The sequence below is a fragment of the Plodia interpunctella genome, chromosome 15 (assembly GCF_027563975.2).
Source record: "Plodia interpunctella isolate USDA-ARS_2022_Savannah chromosome 15, ilPloInte3.2, whole genome shotgun sequence".
In the NCBI taxonomy this organism is placed as follows: Eukaryota; Metazoa; Arthropoda; class Insecta; order Lepidoptera; family Pyralidae; genus Plodia; species Plodia interpunctella.
Genome location: NC_071308.1, coordinates 5,801,709 through 5,819,646, shown reverse-complemented (window position 1 = coordinate 5,819,646; position 17,938 = coordinate 5,801,709). Strand labels below are relative to the sequence as shown.

Below are 17,938 nucleotides of genomic sequence, written 5' to 3'. Positions count from 1 at the left end.
TTTTAATGTCAATTCTGCATACAGCATTAAATTTTCTTTGTATAAAGTATAATCTCATGTTTTTGCAAAAAAAAATCTGTCTTTGTAAAAAAATCTTTGTTGTCTGTGAAAATATTAGATTTCGGTTAGATAAGATTTACATTAAATTTTTCGACACTATGTACTGAATTGATCTAAAAGCGTGCATCACTTTCGTCTGTGTTTTTTTAGTTAAGAATTCGAAGTAAATTACATAATACTGTTAATCGTATTGAAGAAAGAAAACATAATTAATGATATCATGCCAATGTCTAACCAAGCTGTGACAACGAGCTATAATCTTTTGAATTACATTTGAACTTTATATTGACAATTCAAATGTTCATGTTTTCGTGGTACATTATACAAGCAACATATAAGTTAAGGTATTCAGCCATAAAATAAAGGTTCCAAACGAGCACAGACTTTTCATTAAAGACATTCTGAACTAGCGATTGTGTAATTTTATTACCAATAAATACTCACATAGCAAAGTTCACTTTAATATCTTCCATCCATTAGCATTACATCAACAATACTCATGCACTTTCATCCATTGCAATATTATTTTACGGCTGCACGAACCCAGTTCAGTCCTGCAGTTCGCCATGCTCCTTTCTCTTCGGGCCATCAGTAGATCGGCTATCGACTTTCTACCCGTAATGCGTACTGATTAATTAACCACGATTAGTATCGAACTCTGAAATGTTTACCTTGCGAAAGTAACATCTATTTCGTTACGATTCAAATTACAATCCACTTTTGCTATTGACTCGACCAGTCTATCTGTTTTCGATTCGGTAACAGATACTTTTGTTGTGAATGCAATCTTGGATTCGATTTAGTCCGATTGTTTGGTAGCGTTACTCAATCTATTTGTAGTTTTTATTTTTATTTTTTGAGAAATCAATATGTTGTGAATGCGGATTAAAATTTTGATCATTCTATCTTTTGTTGTTTTAGTCGTTGGTAAATAAAGTAAAAATTTCACTGTAATTTATATTAGATCGATAAATATTATTTTTATGCAACGCTGGTGAACAATTGAGTGAGACTAATAATAATAGGGTTCTTACTTTTTGATCCAGATATCAAATTTTCATCATTTTCCTTAAGAATAAATTGACTGGTGGTTTCCATAATTCTTAAAGTAACAATATGTAATCAATAAAATTACATGCTTTCTACTTCTTCATTGTTATCGCATATTCGAAAATCACAATATTCTGCTAAAATTAATATATAGATGTGATCCCTATCAGGATTTATTGCCACTTAAACTATTGCCTTTCTCGGTGTTTTTTTTCTTTTTCACATGAAACAGCATAAACAATAAGACATTAGCAATTAACAGTAACGATTCCAAATGTTCCTTTGTCTAGAGTTACATGAATAAAGAAAACATATTTTATACAGTACCGCAATATATGTAAATAAAATTTTTCGGTTGCGAAATTGTGCGATTTTTGGAATGTCATAGTAAATAGAAAAGATGTATTGATTGCAATTTATTTCGCCGATGACCGACGGTGCGACGTAGAGACGAAAAAGTAGAAAAGTGGACCTTGGCCTCCGACGCTCAACGGCTGCGGAAGAAACCGTGAAAATGCTCAAGATGAGAGAGAGTTAAATGATTGACCAAAGCCTCATCACTATTTGATTTTTAAACAGTATAAACTCCTAACGGTGTTAAAAATATGTTCAATAATTTACTTTGAAACATACGAGCCGATCTTTTTTCAATGTAGCATCTAAAGCATTTTATTATTCGTATTGACACCATAGATAATTTATAAGGCATTATAGAAAAATAAAATTAATGAATATTCCTTAAGCTAAACTTTAAGCAGTATCTAGCACTTATCATTGTCATTAAAATATCATATAATTGATGACAATGACAAACATAAATAATGCTGGGGATAATATTTTATTTTACTTGATTTATTGTCTATTTAAAGTTGTTCGGAAGATAAATAGACATTAAATCGTTGCTATTAAACGTTTATTATAACATAATTGATAGTCTTTCTCTTTATGGACAACGTCCACAGATCCGGTATCGGATGAAATCCTCAAGAATCATAGGAACAAACTTCAGACGCAAGTAAAATCTCAAATATGTAAATCAAAATTACTTTCATTGAAATGGCACAGATAAGAACATGGGCAGATATTTATCTTAGCATTCTTAGCTTCACCACCGAAGGCTTAAAACTAATTAGTGACAACGCTAACACTTCTAACAAAAGGCCGTCCGACTTTAAAAATGCCCGTTCATTCATTACCTATGATAGATTGACTGTATAAGAGTGAAAGTTCACCTTCTGAATAGATTCTTCTCTAAACCACGGCAAATTTGTTTCTGTCCAAAATCCGCCAAGTTCCGCCAAACTAACCACATTGTTGTTAATGATAGGAAAGTGTCTTTTGCGCGGATTTAATATCTTTTTTGCAGCCATTTTCCTGTACATAGGTCTTTCGAGTGTTGAAAAAGTTAGTTTCTAGAATGCGGTAGTGGAAGCTATAGAGGCAATGTTAATGACAAAGCCTGTTGGAAGCTAGGCACAATTTCTCATGATTAAATAATTATGCTGTGGTGTAGGCACAATTGCATTTGTTGAATGCACTACAATACGAAGAAAACTAGTGTCTATGTCACATTGCAAGTTTTACACACTTGTTGGCAATATTGTAGTTCGGGTGTTTTTTTTACATATGCTTATTTTACACTTTTTGCTGATTCATGATCATGTCTTGTCATTGAAAATAAGAAAAAAGATTTCTAAAGTTAATTAAGTAATATATGCGAAATAGTTTCCATCACTTTTATGGAAGTAACCACTTTTTCTTTGCAGGAATTAATTAAAAATATGTTTAATTACCATTTCTACCTTTGGATATAAATTGTTTGTTTACTGCATGCCGTGTAATTTATCTTAAACGTTAAGATTAATCTTGCCAATCACCGGTTTAACCATGGCACAGGTAGTTTAGCTGCAAATTACTTTTTTATTTATATGACATTAGTCATTTAAATTTTCCTAGTATAATATTTACACTAGGTAACTTATTAATGTTCACGTATTTTTTGTTCACGCATAACTCTTTACCGAAAGTTGCAACTATAAGTTTCATCAGTAGTTATATGATGTTTCCAAATTTATCTGCTTAAAATATTCAAATATCAGTATGTAACTATAAGTGAATAAACACTGTTTATTAACAATGAATTATAGTTACAGAATTCATACTATTTTTACAAAGGCACTATACTACAAATTTGGTACCGTAATCTTTCCAGATTATGCTTCCTTTATTACCTGTTGTTTAATTAGCACCTACTGATAGGAAGCGAACTGCTTATTGATTATAAACAATTAGGGCTCTACCAGACAGCAGCTTATAATGAGCCGTAACAGGTTGCCTTTTTATAGAACGCATCATTTTTACAGCTTGTTTAATCGAGTGGCTCTATAAATAATGCATATCGAATATATGTGGGAAAAGCCTTTTGCTAATAGATTCATGGTAACCTTTCTAACGTGTCATTAAAAGAAAATTACACGCGGCGCTCGCATCGACAGGTCAAGTATAGCAAAAGCTACTAGACACATAGCGTCATTGAATGCACAATATTTATGTGAAAACATAAAGTGAAGAAATTTACGACCACACCGAGAAAATACAGTAATAGAAGACAGGAAAGTTGTACCTATTAGACTGTAACCGATTTAGAAAAACGACGCTTAAGATAGTATTAAATCACTGACCTCTTTCTTCGTTTGCTCGTTGATCTTGACATGTGTCTGTTGCGGTTTGTCCCTCAAGGGTAAGTATCCTTCGCGGCTGTCGGCTGGTTCAGCAGTGCTGTCCGTAGGGGTCGTTGATTCCATGGTAGAGGTGCTCGCTGTCGCTGATCCAGAATCTGTAGATTTGGTGTCCTCTACGATGCTTGAAGTCGACACTGTATCTTTAAGATCCCCAATGGTAGTCCCCGATGTATCGAAATCAGAAACCGTCTCTGTGCTATCGCTCGTAGTCTCTGTGTCTTGTACGGTTGGCGTCTCCGTTGTCCGCACCACCGGCCTGATAGTATAGTGCTTCGTAGGACGATAAGTTGAAGGCACGGTCGTGACTTTAACTGTTGAAGCTTGAGTTTGTATTTTAGTGGTTTGTGTAGTTTTGGTTTCCAAAGTTGTGTCGATCGTAATAGGTTTTCGAGTGACCTTTTTAGTTTTTGGCGGTATTGTCGCGGTCGAGGGAATGGTAGATTTCGTTTTGGAAGATACTTTTCTCGCCAGAGTCGTTGGGCGGTCCTCAATGACTGTTGTCGGAGCAGGAGTGTTATCGAGAGTGGTTTGAGGGACGGTCGTTTGAGGCGGTGCGCGATCGGCTGGGGGCTCTAAACTAGATTGTTTAGGAGTGCGGGATGGTGGGAAAAAATAATCCATGATCGACGGAGATCGATTTCGGTTTGTAGGGAGCCATGCAAAAGGATTGAAGTCAATGAGGCGCGGCCGAGGGGGTTCGGCGGCAGCTAGGTGTAGGGCGGCGAGCGCGAGGAATACGATCACTGGACGGGTCATGGCGCGGCTTGCGCGTGCGGCCGCGGCAACGTAGCGAGCGAGACTGCGCGAGCGCAGAGCATCCCGCCACCGTTCACCTACTTCAATCCGCCCTAGCGCGATGCAGATGCGGCCGCTGTAACTGCAGCTATTATCAACCACTAAAGGAATAAAAATTAAGAGCGAGAAGTCGAAGTGCCACTCCAATATATGTGTACAATTTGTCTTCGCTGTTTTATCAACTCAGAATCCCAACTATTTATATCGGTCGTTGAATTGCTTATGATTTAACATTTGTTCGAGGGTAATTTCCGACCAATTTAAGCAGGTTGTTAGCATGATGTCTTGTAAGTATGATGGTGTAAATTGCTAGTTAATCAAGATCCCGTTGCGGCACGTATCGCGTCTGATTGTAGTAACTAAGTGCGTTTATATAAATTTCCATGCAATTTTTCCATTTCATATTTGCCCTGTGGTTGTGAAGATACCGCTAATTCAATCAAACGCTCCGTGTCTTCGGATGCACGTCTGTCGTCTGAAATCGTAGAGAATCGGACAGACCGCAACCAAAACCGTGTTACTCTTGACACAGTACACCACGCCTCATTTACTTTACTACCATTCGTTTCACAACTTACACGTCTCGAAACGGCTAAGGTAAATACATCTTATCCATATTTTTCTTAGCAGATCAGGTAACCAACTTCATTCGGGCAGTAATCTGAATTACAGGTTTTCCTCTCAGAATTTCATTGTTTATAGTTGATTCTCCCGACCACAAGATGTTCAAAAATCGAATAAAAGTTCCGTGGAAAGTCTTTTCCTTCAAAATTGGAATCTTGTTGTCTACGCGCCCGTAGAAAATACCATCAACAATTATTCGCCTAATCAGCTATATTTTAAATTAATAATCCCCGCAATTATTTATAATTAACTATTGACTTATAATCAAGCATTGTTTATTATTATTATGATGAGCTACAAAATCAACTGATAACTATGGAAATGAGATCCCACGAGCTCCTTCCCAGTTACGCACTTCATGGGAACATGACACGGTACGGACAATAAATATTTTTTTACAACGTACATCGATTCCAAGTCGATCCATGTATAGTGACCATTGGCCCTTTTCTGGTCTAGCTTAGATAAATCGATTAAATTCTTAGTACAATGTAATTGCTGAGAATTAAGCCCATTTTCATTCCAATTGCTTAGTTGTTTTTGTTTTAATACTACAACATCAAGCCTGTTCCTTAAAATTAGCCCATTTAAATTTGAATTACGTAGTTGATTTTTGTTTTAATACAACAACATCTAGCTTGTTCCTTATTTTAACCACATGGTGTTTGCAATGTTAGGACCTGCTCTGTTTCAAATTTTAGGATTTATTGAATATGCCTTAAATTACCATTATTTAGATTGTTAATTTATAAATTATAGTAACCTAAGTATTGAACTCATTTCCAACATCATCATCAACGGTGAGACAGATCAAGACGGAAGTTTTTCTTTGATCACGCGAGATTACACCATGTATTTTGGACATAAATTGGACGTAAACTCATCTGTCTAGTATGTTCATAAATTCATAATATCCACGCTAACTTCACAGGGAAGCATCAATATTGCTGCATCACTGTGCTTCCTTTGCATACTCGTACCTGTCTCGCCAAAGCCTTTTTCTATCGATGCTACTTGGATTCTGTGAGGGGCATGAGATACACGATCAGCTCAGTCTTTGAAGTGCTTAGTGCGAGTATTCAATTCGAATTCGACCGTCAACACTTTTCGCAGTGATGCGCAGTCAACCAATCACTTGTGTGTGGTTGGTTGCAAAAACGAAAATAAAAACCAGCGTAGCCCCATGAGATAGAACTAATATTCAATACGCTGCTTACCGTTTTAAAAGTTGGCATACGATGAGTTTATTTTCAATATAATGAAATCGAAATGTTACCATTTTTTAAATTTTTGAGAAATTACTTAGGTTTGAATATGTATCAGTATGTTGTAATATGTTGTATCTTTAAGTTAATTTCCCATAACACAAATCTCGAACTTACTTTGACGCTAACTCAATCAGTATTTCTACGATTGGTTGCGTCACTCTGAGAAGAGTTTCAATGAACAAGTTTTTGAGCGAATTGAAAACTCGCACTAAGAACGAAGTCCTGTCTTCGGCTGAACAACGACACGACACGAGACATAGGGCAAAGGCCGAGCCGACCGGTATTATTATGGCCACATAAAATACATTAGCCTTCAGCTAGATGGAGATATAAGCGTTTATTTGTGGCTTTGTTCGCGCAGATATTCCTAATATTTCAGTGGCTAACTCTGTGTGATGCATTTCGAGAATACTGCGCGATGACACGTTTATGTAATAAATAATTGTATTACATTTTACATTAAAGTTTGTAGTTTGTTAATGTAATTTTCTCAAATTGCAAGTAAATTTAATTCTTTCTAACCAGAAATGTTATCAAACTGGTTGTTGTATTTAAAATGAGGGCGCCACTGTCCTCAAGCTTTGGCCTAAAGCGAAAGCAATATGTATATTAAAACGAGCAAATCCAGTTCTCAAGTCGTCGTCCTCTTACATAATGTGAAGCTCTCCCTTGAGCTAAATGGAATAATGGAAGGCTATACTAGCGGCACGTCCTGGCTTCGCTCGGGTAAAAATAGAATAAATTATTCAACTAAACCTTCCAAGAATCACGCTATCTCTGGTGAAAAATCGTATAAAAATCCGTACAGGCCGCAGGCGAACGAATATAGAACCAACCTTAATCACGAATCTTTTCGTCGAGACTCCTCTGCTGATTCTTATGAATTTATTAGATTTTTTCAAATCATCCAAGTTTTCTATCACTACTTATTTTTTAAAGGCTTGATTTAACTCCATATGGGATAAGACCAGTTTGTAAACTAGATCTCGTTTATCTAGTAACGTACTATGCCTCACTTAAGGCTCTATTAATACTTGTCAATATGGGATTGCGAAGAGTTCGAATTAATTTTTATTTTTATGATTAATTACTAAATGAGATTGCGGAATAATTAATTGAGTTCATATCATAAATATACTTGCCTTTTCGTAAGTCTTATTTGAAGGTATTTAAGATAATGTCCTGAGGGTTTACTATCATCTCTTAATGCAATCCAGTTTGGATCTAAACTGATCAAACGGTCAAAGCGATGCAATTAGATGGTAAGCCATCTAATTGATTTTTAATACCAATGCGATTAATTTTAGGTTCCTAAATTGAACTTTTTGCATTTGAATAGTTCCGTAAAAGATGATGAAAATAAAAGTTCTTAGGAAAATCTAGGAATGTATGATTTGTATTTTATTATCAAGCGAATAAATTCATCTACATCTACTGTCATACAACGTTATCTCATCATTACATTATTTATAATGTAATGATGAGATAACCATTATAGACTAATAACATCGCTATTTTAAAAAATGTAAAGAAACGAATACTTTAAGTCGTAGATAAACGCACTTGGCAATATTGCGTCTATGAAGACTACACATAAGACAAAAATAGTTCAGAAGTATGGCTTGCATGCGTATATACCTATGTTTATATGCTTTTTAAATATTTTTAACAGACTAATTATATTTGTAAACGGATTGAAATACACTTACGTTTTAGTGGCGAAAACCGTATATTAAAAAATGCCGTTTTCGCACAAATAACACATCTTCACTAAAATATTACATGTACATGCAATAACATACATACATTACATGTCGTAGATTTTTAAAACAATACACAAATTAACCTAAGAGACTTTCTATATTCATTATCAATTTACAATTTTACATTTTCATATGAGCAGCAAAGTCTGCTATAGGAATTGATTTTTGTAAATGCTGCATTTTTTTACTGTCACCTGACTCTGAAGGCGTGGGAAGACTGTTATAAGCGTATTTTATGTCAATGTCTTGTCTAGCAGCAATAACGTGCAAGGTTATTGCAAAATTGCAATACGATGTTACGCAGGAACATAAAATTGATGGGTATTACATAATATATAAAAGTGCACAATGCACGGTCGGTTATTTTATTATGATTTAACTTGGTTGTATTGTACCTGAAATTCTGTACAATCGTTAATCTTAATAAAACTGTATGTTATTTTGAACATGTTTCACGTATTTTTTTTTAATAGTCTTCTATAAAATTACTATAGTGTACAAATTAAAATATATTTTATGCAATTTGAAAATATTTAATTACGAATGATATGATTGCTAGTGTGCTTTTTTAATTTACATCACATTACTATGGGCTTTTTATATGTAATTTGTTAAAGCGCGGGAGTAATGAGGCGTTAAATTGAATATTGTTCATTTATGTTTACTGTAAAGCTTTATTTTTTAATGATTTTATTATTTCCCTTCATTAGCACATGCCAGCCACAGTTAAAAAATATATAGCTATCTTTTAATTATTATCTTGATACATATATCATTTTGTTTCATTATATGCTTTCTATGTAACGTTAGTTTTTATGTAGATGAATGCAATCTTTACGGCTCAATGGGATGTATCGTATTTTTATCGCTAGGTACTATATTTACAAATCACGGTGTTGGGTTTTGCACCATCGGATCAGACTATCGTAAACAAAGGCAATTATTCGAAGTTAAATTGTACCCAATACTGGGACTGGCCTTTCGTATGGATAAATAAGAATTCTACTGCCTTATGATGATTAAGTATTTACTTATTTTTGGAAATATTGTTTTATGTAACTGTCATATCTTGCAATATTTTGTCTCGTATTGAATGCGATCTCTGTGACGGCAATAAACGTTTGTGTCAATTTATTTTTCAATAAATAAAAAAAACAGCATGTGTTGTGTAAGATATTAGTTTAAAATTATGCATATTAGACTAATGTTTGAACGTAAATTAAGTAACAAAAAAAGGCCTAGAACAAACATGAAAACGACACCAATACCGAAAGTATAAAGCCCCCATTCAAAGTCAAACGGTTTCGCAGCGAGTAGATTGAATGCAGTTAGACCAATCTTATAGCACTTTGTCCGACTTTGGTCGACTTACGACGATGTCGGTCGATAAATACCGTCCGTGACGACTGTGACTTATTCGAATAGACCGAACAACACTAACGACTGCGACTTGACTAGTTTATGTCATTGCCAGCGAACGGAAATTGGTATTTTCTTTGCGCTCTCCATATTTACATTTTAGTTTAGTTCGAGCTTCTTTATGACAGCCATAAGGTTGCAAATATAAAAGCGAAATTGATTTGATAAACAGCAACACTCACTTATAGCGCACTGACTATAGTTTCGACTCATTCTGGAATAGTGCGAATTAGATCCTACTCTAAATACACGAATTAATTTATGTTACGATTGAAATCGTCGTATAGTTTTGTGTTTTTGTTGTCAGTACAGGTACAAACCACAAAATAAATTTTGCCCAACAAGACCTGTTCTCAAGGGACATACATCATATAGTTACTAAATAATGTATAAAGTACAATGTACAAGTGATTTAAGTAAACGCACGTAAAACACATGGGACAGAGGACTCGATGAAACTTTATTTAATAAATGAATTTTGATTTCTTGACCATAGTTATGTCTTGAGATTTATTGCGTACTAGCTGATGCCCGCAACTCCGCCCGCAGTAGTTTTTTAATCGCCCCAACGGGCGATTTTGATATATGATATTTTGATAGTGTGACAGACAAATTGACTTTCGCGTTTATAATATTTGTATGTATACTATTTACTACACATAAATAACTTCCAATAATTTTGTCGAATTTGCTATAATTGTAAGAAAGAAAAATTACTTTTACATACTTATTCCTTTACTGAACCAACTGCACAACTTATAATTATTGCAATTGCAATAACCGTATTACTGAATAATATATAATTATCTCATGAATAATCATACATCTAAATAATGCTAATATTATTAGAAAAAATCTTCGCTGTCGAGTACCGCTAAACTGATCGGTCTCCTTACTAAAACAGTACGGTACTATGAGTGCATTTGTGTCATACCTTATAGTTAAAAGCATGCCTACTTAAACTTCAGTGTTTATCGCGTCGCTGATGGATAAATCTGTTAGCTGCCCGATTACCACCGACCAAATGCTCGATAGACGATATAAAATTATTTAAATATAAAAAGTCTGACGCATACCAATTATTTCGGTATAGATTTGGAAAAAAATTGCGCGTATAGATGCGTTTTTTTTTTCCAAATCTATACCGGACATAGGTCCGTATTTACCTTATGACGTTTGATCCATTTTTCCTTACTCACTTCAATTATCATCACTATATCCCACACACATACACACTATCGCCAAACTCATAAACAAAGAAAAGAAAAGCACAGTATAAACGTCGTATAAACAAAGTCAGAATAAACGGACATTTAGTCTAGTTTTTAAGAGAGCTTTTATTTGCCGCAATGAAAAACCCAATCATACATAATCGACTTTAGGTCAAAAAAATTATAAACAGACTTATATTACAGTTTAAGTTTTCAGACATACAGTAGTTTTCCAGACATTAATTTATTTTCATCTGTCCCCTCTGTCAGTTGGTATGTAATCAAATCCTGTTTGTGTCCTGTTTTGTTTGTTTAGAAAAATGCCATCAGACAGACTTATACTAGTAAAAGCCCAAAATTCATTTCAATTCAAAACTTCTCAAATGGCGAGACCTTTTCCCAGCATTGGGACAAAATTAGTTAAATATAAAAAAATGACATTTTATATCTATTATATCTATTTTAGGTTGCTTTGGCCGGACATCGCAAGTGCCACTTGCAATGTTAACGGAATTCGTTTTCACCGAGCCAATATCACATATAGGGTTGTCAACACGAGAAAACAACATACCGCAACATTTATGTGTTATACACGTTAATTCTGTCAGCCTAATGTGGAAAAACAAGCAAACCCTTGAAAAAGTATGGCTATCCCAGAATTTACTCTACCCATAGGATACTAGATTTCATAACATTCCGTTTCGGTTCTATAACATGGAGTAAAATCCAAATATATCCTAATTTATTTCACTTTTTTCATCCTTTAAATTGAAAACATATAATATTTCTAGAGCCCACTTTCCTCACTTTAATTAACGGATATAAACCGATTTGAAACCTTTGTATGAATTTTTATATTGATATCGAACGCCGACACCTCAGTACATCAGTATTAATCATCAATATTAATTACACAAATGAAAACTAAACTTTCTTCAACCCTAATATTAAGGTAGTTAGCGGGCGCAGCGAAACGCAAATTCGCGTAAAGTCCGGAACAAGATCTGTGATATGAAAATAAAGCACTTGAAAACTTTGTCACAGTTTTGTCTCATCTTTATATTTAGTTTGACACATATTTTATACGCACGGATTATTCTATCAGTATACTTTTTCTTAGCAAATTGTTTAGAAAAAAATCTTAGTTAAGATATCCAGACTTCAAACTACGAATATCATGAAAAGTAGTAACATTTCCTCCTTCTAAAAGTAGCAATTTAAAAAAGTTAAATAAATGGAGCAATGACACCTTATGTAATATCTGCATCTAGACAAAAAATAATTGGAGATCATATACATTCAAAGAAATCATCTATTTGACAAAATAACGAGTAATAGAATTGCTTATTCAATCAGTGCTCGCAAAGTGGAAAATTTGCGAGTGATTTAAAAGACAATCGGATTGAAAGCTGGGTCAGTCTGGCCCGCTGACCATTAGGTGAGATTTTGCTCTCAGCTCACAAAATATCTAGAATGCAGAAGTAGAATACTATATATATATATATATATATATATAAATATAAATAATAAAGAAGAATACTAAATATCAAATCCTTACGGGCCATCCATAAATTGTGTCGCCATATCCATAAATTATTCAGAAATTAGGCCTTCACAGGCACTTTTTCACTTTTTTAATTTTTCATCGTTATATTTTTAGCTTGGCTAAAATATGTTTTTCATTTTGTATTGAACATGTGTAATATGCATGTTCGTAAATGCTCATATGTCGTAAGTTGCCAAAATCAGCACTATCTTTCACATCTCATACACTCCTTATTTTGTACACTAGTTCAATCAATTATCGCCATTCAACCAACAAAACCCGTTTATGTGTCAGTGGGTAGAACTAATGGCGAATATATTTAGCTGCTTTTAAATTCCAAAATGCATTGTTTGCTGGATAGAAAGTATGGAATAATGGCAATGCGTTCACGATTCCGTTGACAAAATCGATGGTAAAAGTTTAAGTGCCATATTAGTAAGTATAATAAAATATATTGCTCACGACTGTATACTCGAATGATAATGGTTTTTATAGGCAATAAAGGCCAAATTCTCTTTTTGTGTCCCGGAAAAAGAAGGGGACTCATTTAACTCGTGATTTTTTACCCAATATCCCACTTCTGATCTTCGTAGTGTTTCCGTGGTTAATTCATAGTATTAGTGTTAATAGTAAAAACACTGAATACAGTACTTATTTATCTCTTTAGCGTAATCTCTCATCTATCTTCTGAGTATTTCCCCGGTTGCTTCCTTAGTCGTCGGAGCTCACCACCATTCCATTTAGCTAAGTTTCAGTATAATTACTATGTTAAACCAAAGCAGTAGATGTTGATTTATGATGTTAACCAATGTTTTTTCTAGAGGTAATAGGCTGTTTCATTAGTTTCAATTTCTTCCCTGATGCTGCGGTTGTTTCGAAATGCATTTGACAATCTTTATAAATTAAAGCATTTTACATTTTTCTAAAAACTGGACAGTTAAAGTCTCTATACATAATTCCCTCTCAACGAACTATTTTCATTTCACTGAAAAACTAACTCGATTTATAACTTAGCTCATATTTAATCGTATTTTATCCTGTACGTTCCCAGCAACGCAATGAATCAAAATAAATTGCTGCCGGAGAATTGTTATTGTTGTAAAAACGACTCCCAGTGCTTCCTACATGCCGGGTTCTAACCAAGACTGGTACTCGGGTGATTGAGGATTCTGTTCTGTTATAATATGCGGCAATAAAGTTTTGTTAACAATTTCAGTGAGCTTACGGAGGCAATGGCGGCGTTAGTACAACGGTCTATCCACTGGGCCTCCATAATTCGACCTCATCTACTTTACTATGCTCATTCAACCTCCCATCAAAATCTGGTATCAAGCTGGAGTTTTAAAATTTACCTTTTCTACGCGTAGAACCTAATAATTAAGGGGTCTAATCTTGTTACTTCACCAACCAGACTAATTAAAAAATGATGCCAGTATGAAATTTAAAGGAATGGGCCCTGTAAATTACGTCCAATGGGTACTTTTCGTTTTTGCGTCGAATATTAAAAGACCAATGGGTACTAGACCGGTTCAACAGTTATTGAAATAATAAATGCATTGGCAAGTTGTCGTTTTGACGTTACCATTTATTATATTGCGTTTATTTACTTTTTTGATGGAGTTTTTTTTATATTAATGAAATATGGACAAGCACACTTATTAGTTGATGTCCAAGCTTCTTTTTAATTTATTTTGAATAAGCATTGAACAATAACATTTATTTTCCACGTCATGAGTTTGCAAACACACTCATCACAAAATGTGATTTATCGAGATTGGTTTATGCTTAAAATTTTCACAAATTGTTCCCAAATAGTCCTGCGCATTGATTGCAGATGTCCAAATTTACCCATAGCCTTCATTAACCCATCTATGTTTTTGCCTGCTATATCACTATCATATGTCTATGTCGTTATTTGTGATTTACAGTTTAAGTTTTCAGACATACAGTAGTTTTCCAGACATTAATTTATTTTCATCTGTCCCGTCTGTCAGTTTGTATGTAATCATATCCTGTTTGTGTCCTGTTTTGTTTGTTTAGAAAAATGCCATCAGACAGACTTATTATTATTGTTAGGTATATGTATGTTTGTGAATTTTGTAATACTTTATTTTTATTATTACTAAGAAACCTTAATTGCAGTTTAAGGTTAATATGCATGTAACGCAATTAATTTGTAAGGATGAGGATATAAAAGCTAAAGAATAAGCGTTTTACAAACTAAATTCGCTAAGCTTTCAGTATTGTGTAAATGTCAATAGTATAATATGTAGTATAATATGTTTGTCTATTGAAAAATAAAGATTGATTGATTTTAGATGCAATTAGAAATGGAAATAGACACCAAAAGAATGAAAGAATTAAATGGCATTGGATCCATCCGTTAAATTTAGTCATCGTGATCCATGGATTCTTTTGCCATATTATAGAACTAACCCCCACCCTGTTCGATAAGAGAATCGTGATTTTAGTCCTCACCAGATTGCCCTAGTGGAACCTGAGGTCCAGCAAACTATTAAATAGTAACTAACACACAACACAGTCACTAGTATTTCAAATTAAATTAGTCAATCAATTTGTTAAAACCTAAGTGTTATCTAAGGGTCGCATTTTGGAAACCCCTTACTTACTTAATACATTGAACGTGAGGTTTTCCGTCACTTCTCCATTTGATGGTTTCGTGGAAACTAGGACCTTCCTAGTGGATGTAATACACACTTATAAGAGTAATCAATAGAATCACGGAGTAAAGAACTGGGCTTAATGATGCCAGCGGGAAAATACTAGCACGAAATAACGAAACGGCAGAAGTATAAATCGTCTTCTTTGCGGATACTAAACATTTAACTGCCAGAACCGAGCCACTTCGGGAGCTATTAGTTCTTACGTTTCCATCACGAATCAGAATAAATCAACATTACAACGTCAATTTTGATTGACTGATGACAAGAAAGCTTAGATACTTGTTTATATTTTTTCGTCCATTTGAATAGGATTAAAATATGAGTGCTTTGTGAAAAATAGAAAATAGAAGCAAACAATAACCATACACGTAAAAATTGATAAGTTATTATTAAAATCTAAATTATTATTGTACTTGTCGTATTTGTGATTCATCTGTAATATTTATAATCTGTTATAATGGTGTGAACACATTGCTAACACTTTTACTCGTCATTTGATTCATCATAATAAAGTCCGCACCGGTCACTGATTACATAATGATTTTATATGTTGACAATATGTATTATATGAGAAATGATTGAAAAATAATTGGCTTGTAAGTAACGCCGACGTAGCAATTTACGAAACACTTTCCAATGCTTTGCAATTTTTTCACTTTCTTATTTTGTATAGAATTATAAATATGTAGTATAAATATGTATGTCAGTGCCATAATGTAATTACTACATAAATGTAATAACCCTTTTATTATTATAAGCAATAATTGTGACAGTTATTATCGATGAATTCTAGGGTAAACTTATTCCTTTTTTAATATAGTACATTTAGAAAGTCCAATAATTTTTATTTCCTGGTTTAAAAAATCGCTCGATCCACCGCTCGCTCTCCGCGTCTCTCACACCACAGCGCGTGAAATACAAAATTTGCATTCGCAACCGTCGGGCGGTTGACGCTGTAGCCAGTGAAAATTGATTGAACGCCACCCATAATTAACGTTGTGGAACGCGGACGTGCTCGCCACGGTGTGAGAGGAGGAATGCCCGTGGGAGATTTCCAGCTTATGGAACAGCCTACATAACTGTTACGCCGCCAAATTTCGGTGCATTTTTACAATGAAAAGTCAATGTCGTTTGTCCCGTTAGCTGTTTGTTATCGTGGCTCAGTTTCACGGTCAATTTTTGTTAGTTTGTAAATTAGCCATTATTTTAATAGTCCGTTGTATTTATTTTATTTAAAGGCGCTACAAAATTCACTATTTTCTGGTTAGTTGATTACACAGTCTAGTCTAATCAACGTATTGACATATAGAAATCAGCAGACAACATGGCTACACTAGTTCTAAACGACCATATAAGTACGGATTAGCAAAACACCTCAAGATGCGTATTAGCATTTCCTGTGATAATTTACACGTTTAATGTTGCACATGTAGCGGAGCAGATGCCACATGCAACGCCTGTCATTACACATGTATGGAGAAGAACTTAATAACATATTCAGAGCTGTGTCAGAATGATAAATGATGTTCCAAACGAGACTAAGTTTACTTTCTTGTTGGATGCCATTTGCGATGAGACAGTTAATCTTATTCGATTATCATAACATTTGAGATAACCATAGAATGATAATGGTTAGAAAGGGCGGTCACCGATTTTCCCTTGCCACTTTTTCGTAACACGATCGATCGATATTATTTTTGTTCTAATGAAGCAAAAATCAATCTTATTGAGTTTGTTTTTGCCCTGTTAAGTCTTACCTTAAGAATTTTTAATTTATTATAACTATTTAAATTCAAAATGTCGACTGCTAGAATGCTTATCCCAGATTTCTATAACGGTCGGTTGGAATCGGTTCGAATCTAGTATTTCTACAAACTAAATAAGGTCATGGGAACACCAGATTGATGTCCAACGCTTGCTGATACGTGATTGCCATTCTATATTTCAACCATAGATATAGAACACATAGTACCTAATTTTAAAAAAAATATATGTTAATTTGATTTTTCAGTTCGACAAATGAATTTGAAATGGCATTCGAATTTGCCATGCCGAATACAAGTCATTTTATGACTTGTTTGAAAAATGACTTGGACAAAAACCTCACACACATTCACATCATGACATACAAACTTTCGCATTTATAATATTATAGTGCGAAGTAAGATAGTTTTGTAGTTATAAGTAAGGACTAGTTCGTTTTAATCGCTTCGTGTGATCATTATAATATTATGCACTCGAGGGTTGTAAAAACTGTCTAAGTAACTAATTACCGATAAACTGTGCAAGTGTGTAATACTAATAAGTTATCTGGACTTAGTACCGTTTATAATACCCGTTTTATGCATTGAAATCCGGCTGTACATAATCACAGATCATGAACAATATAGAAGAAAAAAAAACATTTTTTAAAGTAATGTTTTTACTAAAGTAGGTTTTAATTTTAAAGGGATATATACTGCATATATGACGTCATCTTTTAGTCCTCTATGATACGACAATAGCGGTGAAATGGAATGACGTTGAGTTCATTGATATACTTTGACCACATGGTATAACCATGGTATAATGGCATATACCATTTAGCATAAGCTTAGTGAAAATTAAGACCACTCATTTTAATTAGACTGAAGTTATATAATTTGTGGAAAGGGATCAACCAAAGTTTCCGTTTTATATATTTAGGGCATGTTTCACCACTTTAAGTTATTTGTCAGTTAGCTCTATCTAACACTTGTGAAAAACAATTTTTAACGTTTTAAACTTGCGAGTTGTTT

At 34.0% G+C, this 17,938-nt stretch overlaps 2 protein-coding genes across 2 annotated transcripts in view; one reads left to right on the top strand and one right to left on the bottom strand.

Moving 5' to 3' along the window:
• Nucleotides 1–4,676, bottom strand: part of dsx-c73A (doublesex cognate 73A) — a 58,705-nt gene extending 54,029 nt beyond the window's left edge. Inside the window, exon 1 of the mRNA XM_053755992.2 lies at nt 3,792–4,676. Within this exon, the coding sequence (XP_053611967.1) occupies nt 3,792–4,607 (816 nt within the window). The 5' untranslated portion in view covers nt 4,608–4,676. The remainder of the gene's footprint in view (nt 1–3,791) is intronic.
• LOC128676057 (uncharacterized protein) overlaps nt 1–17,938 on the top strand; it is a 118,183-nt gene that overhangs the window by 61,717 nt on the left and 38,528 nt on the right. The window lies entirely within an intron of this gene.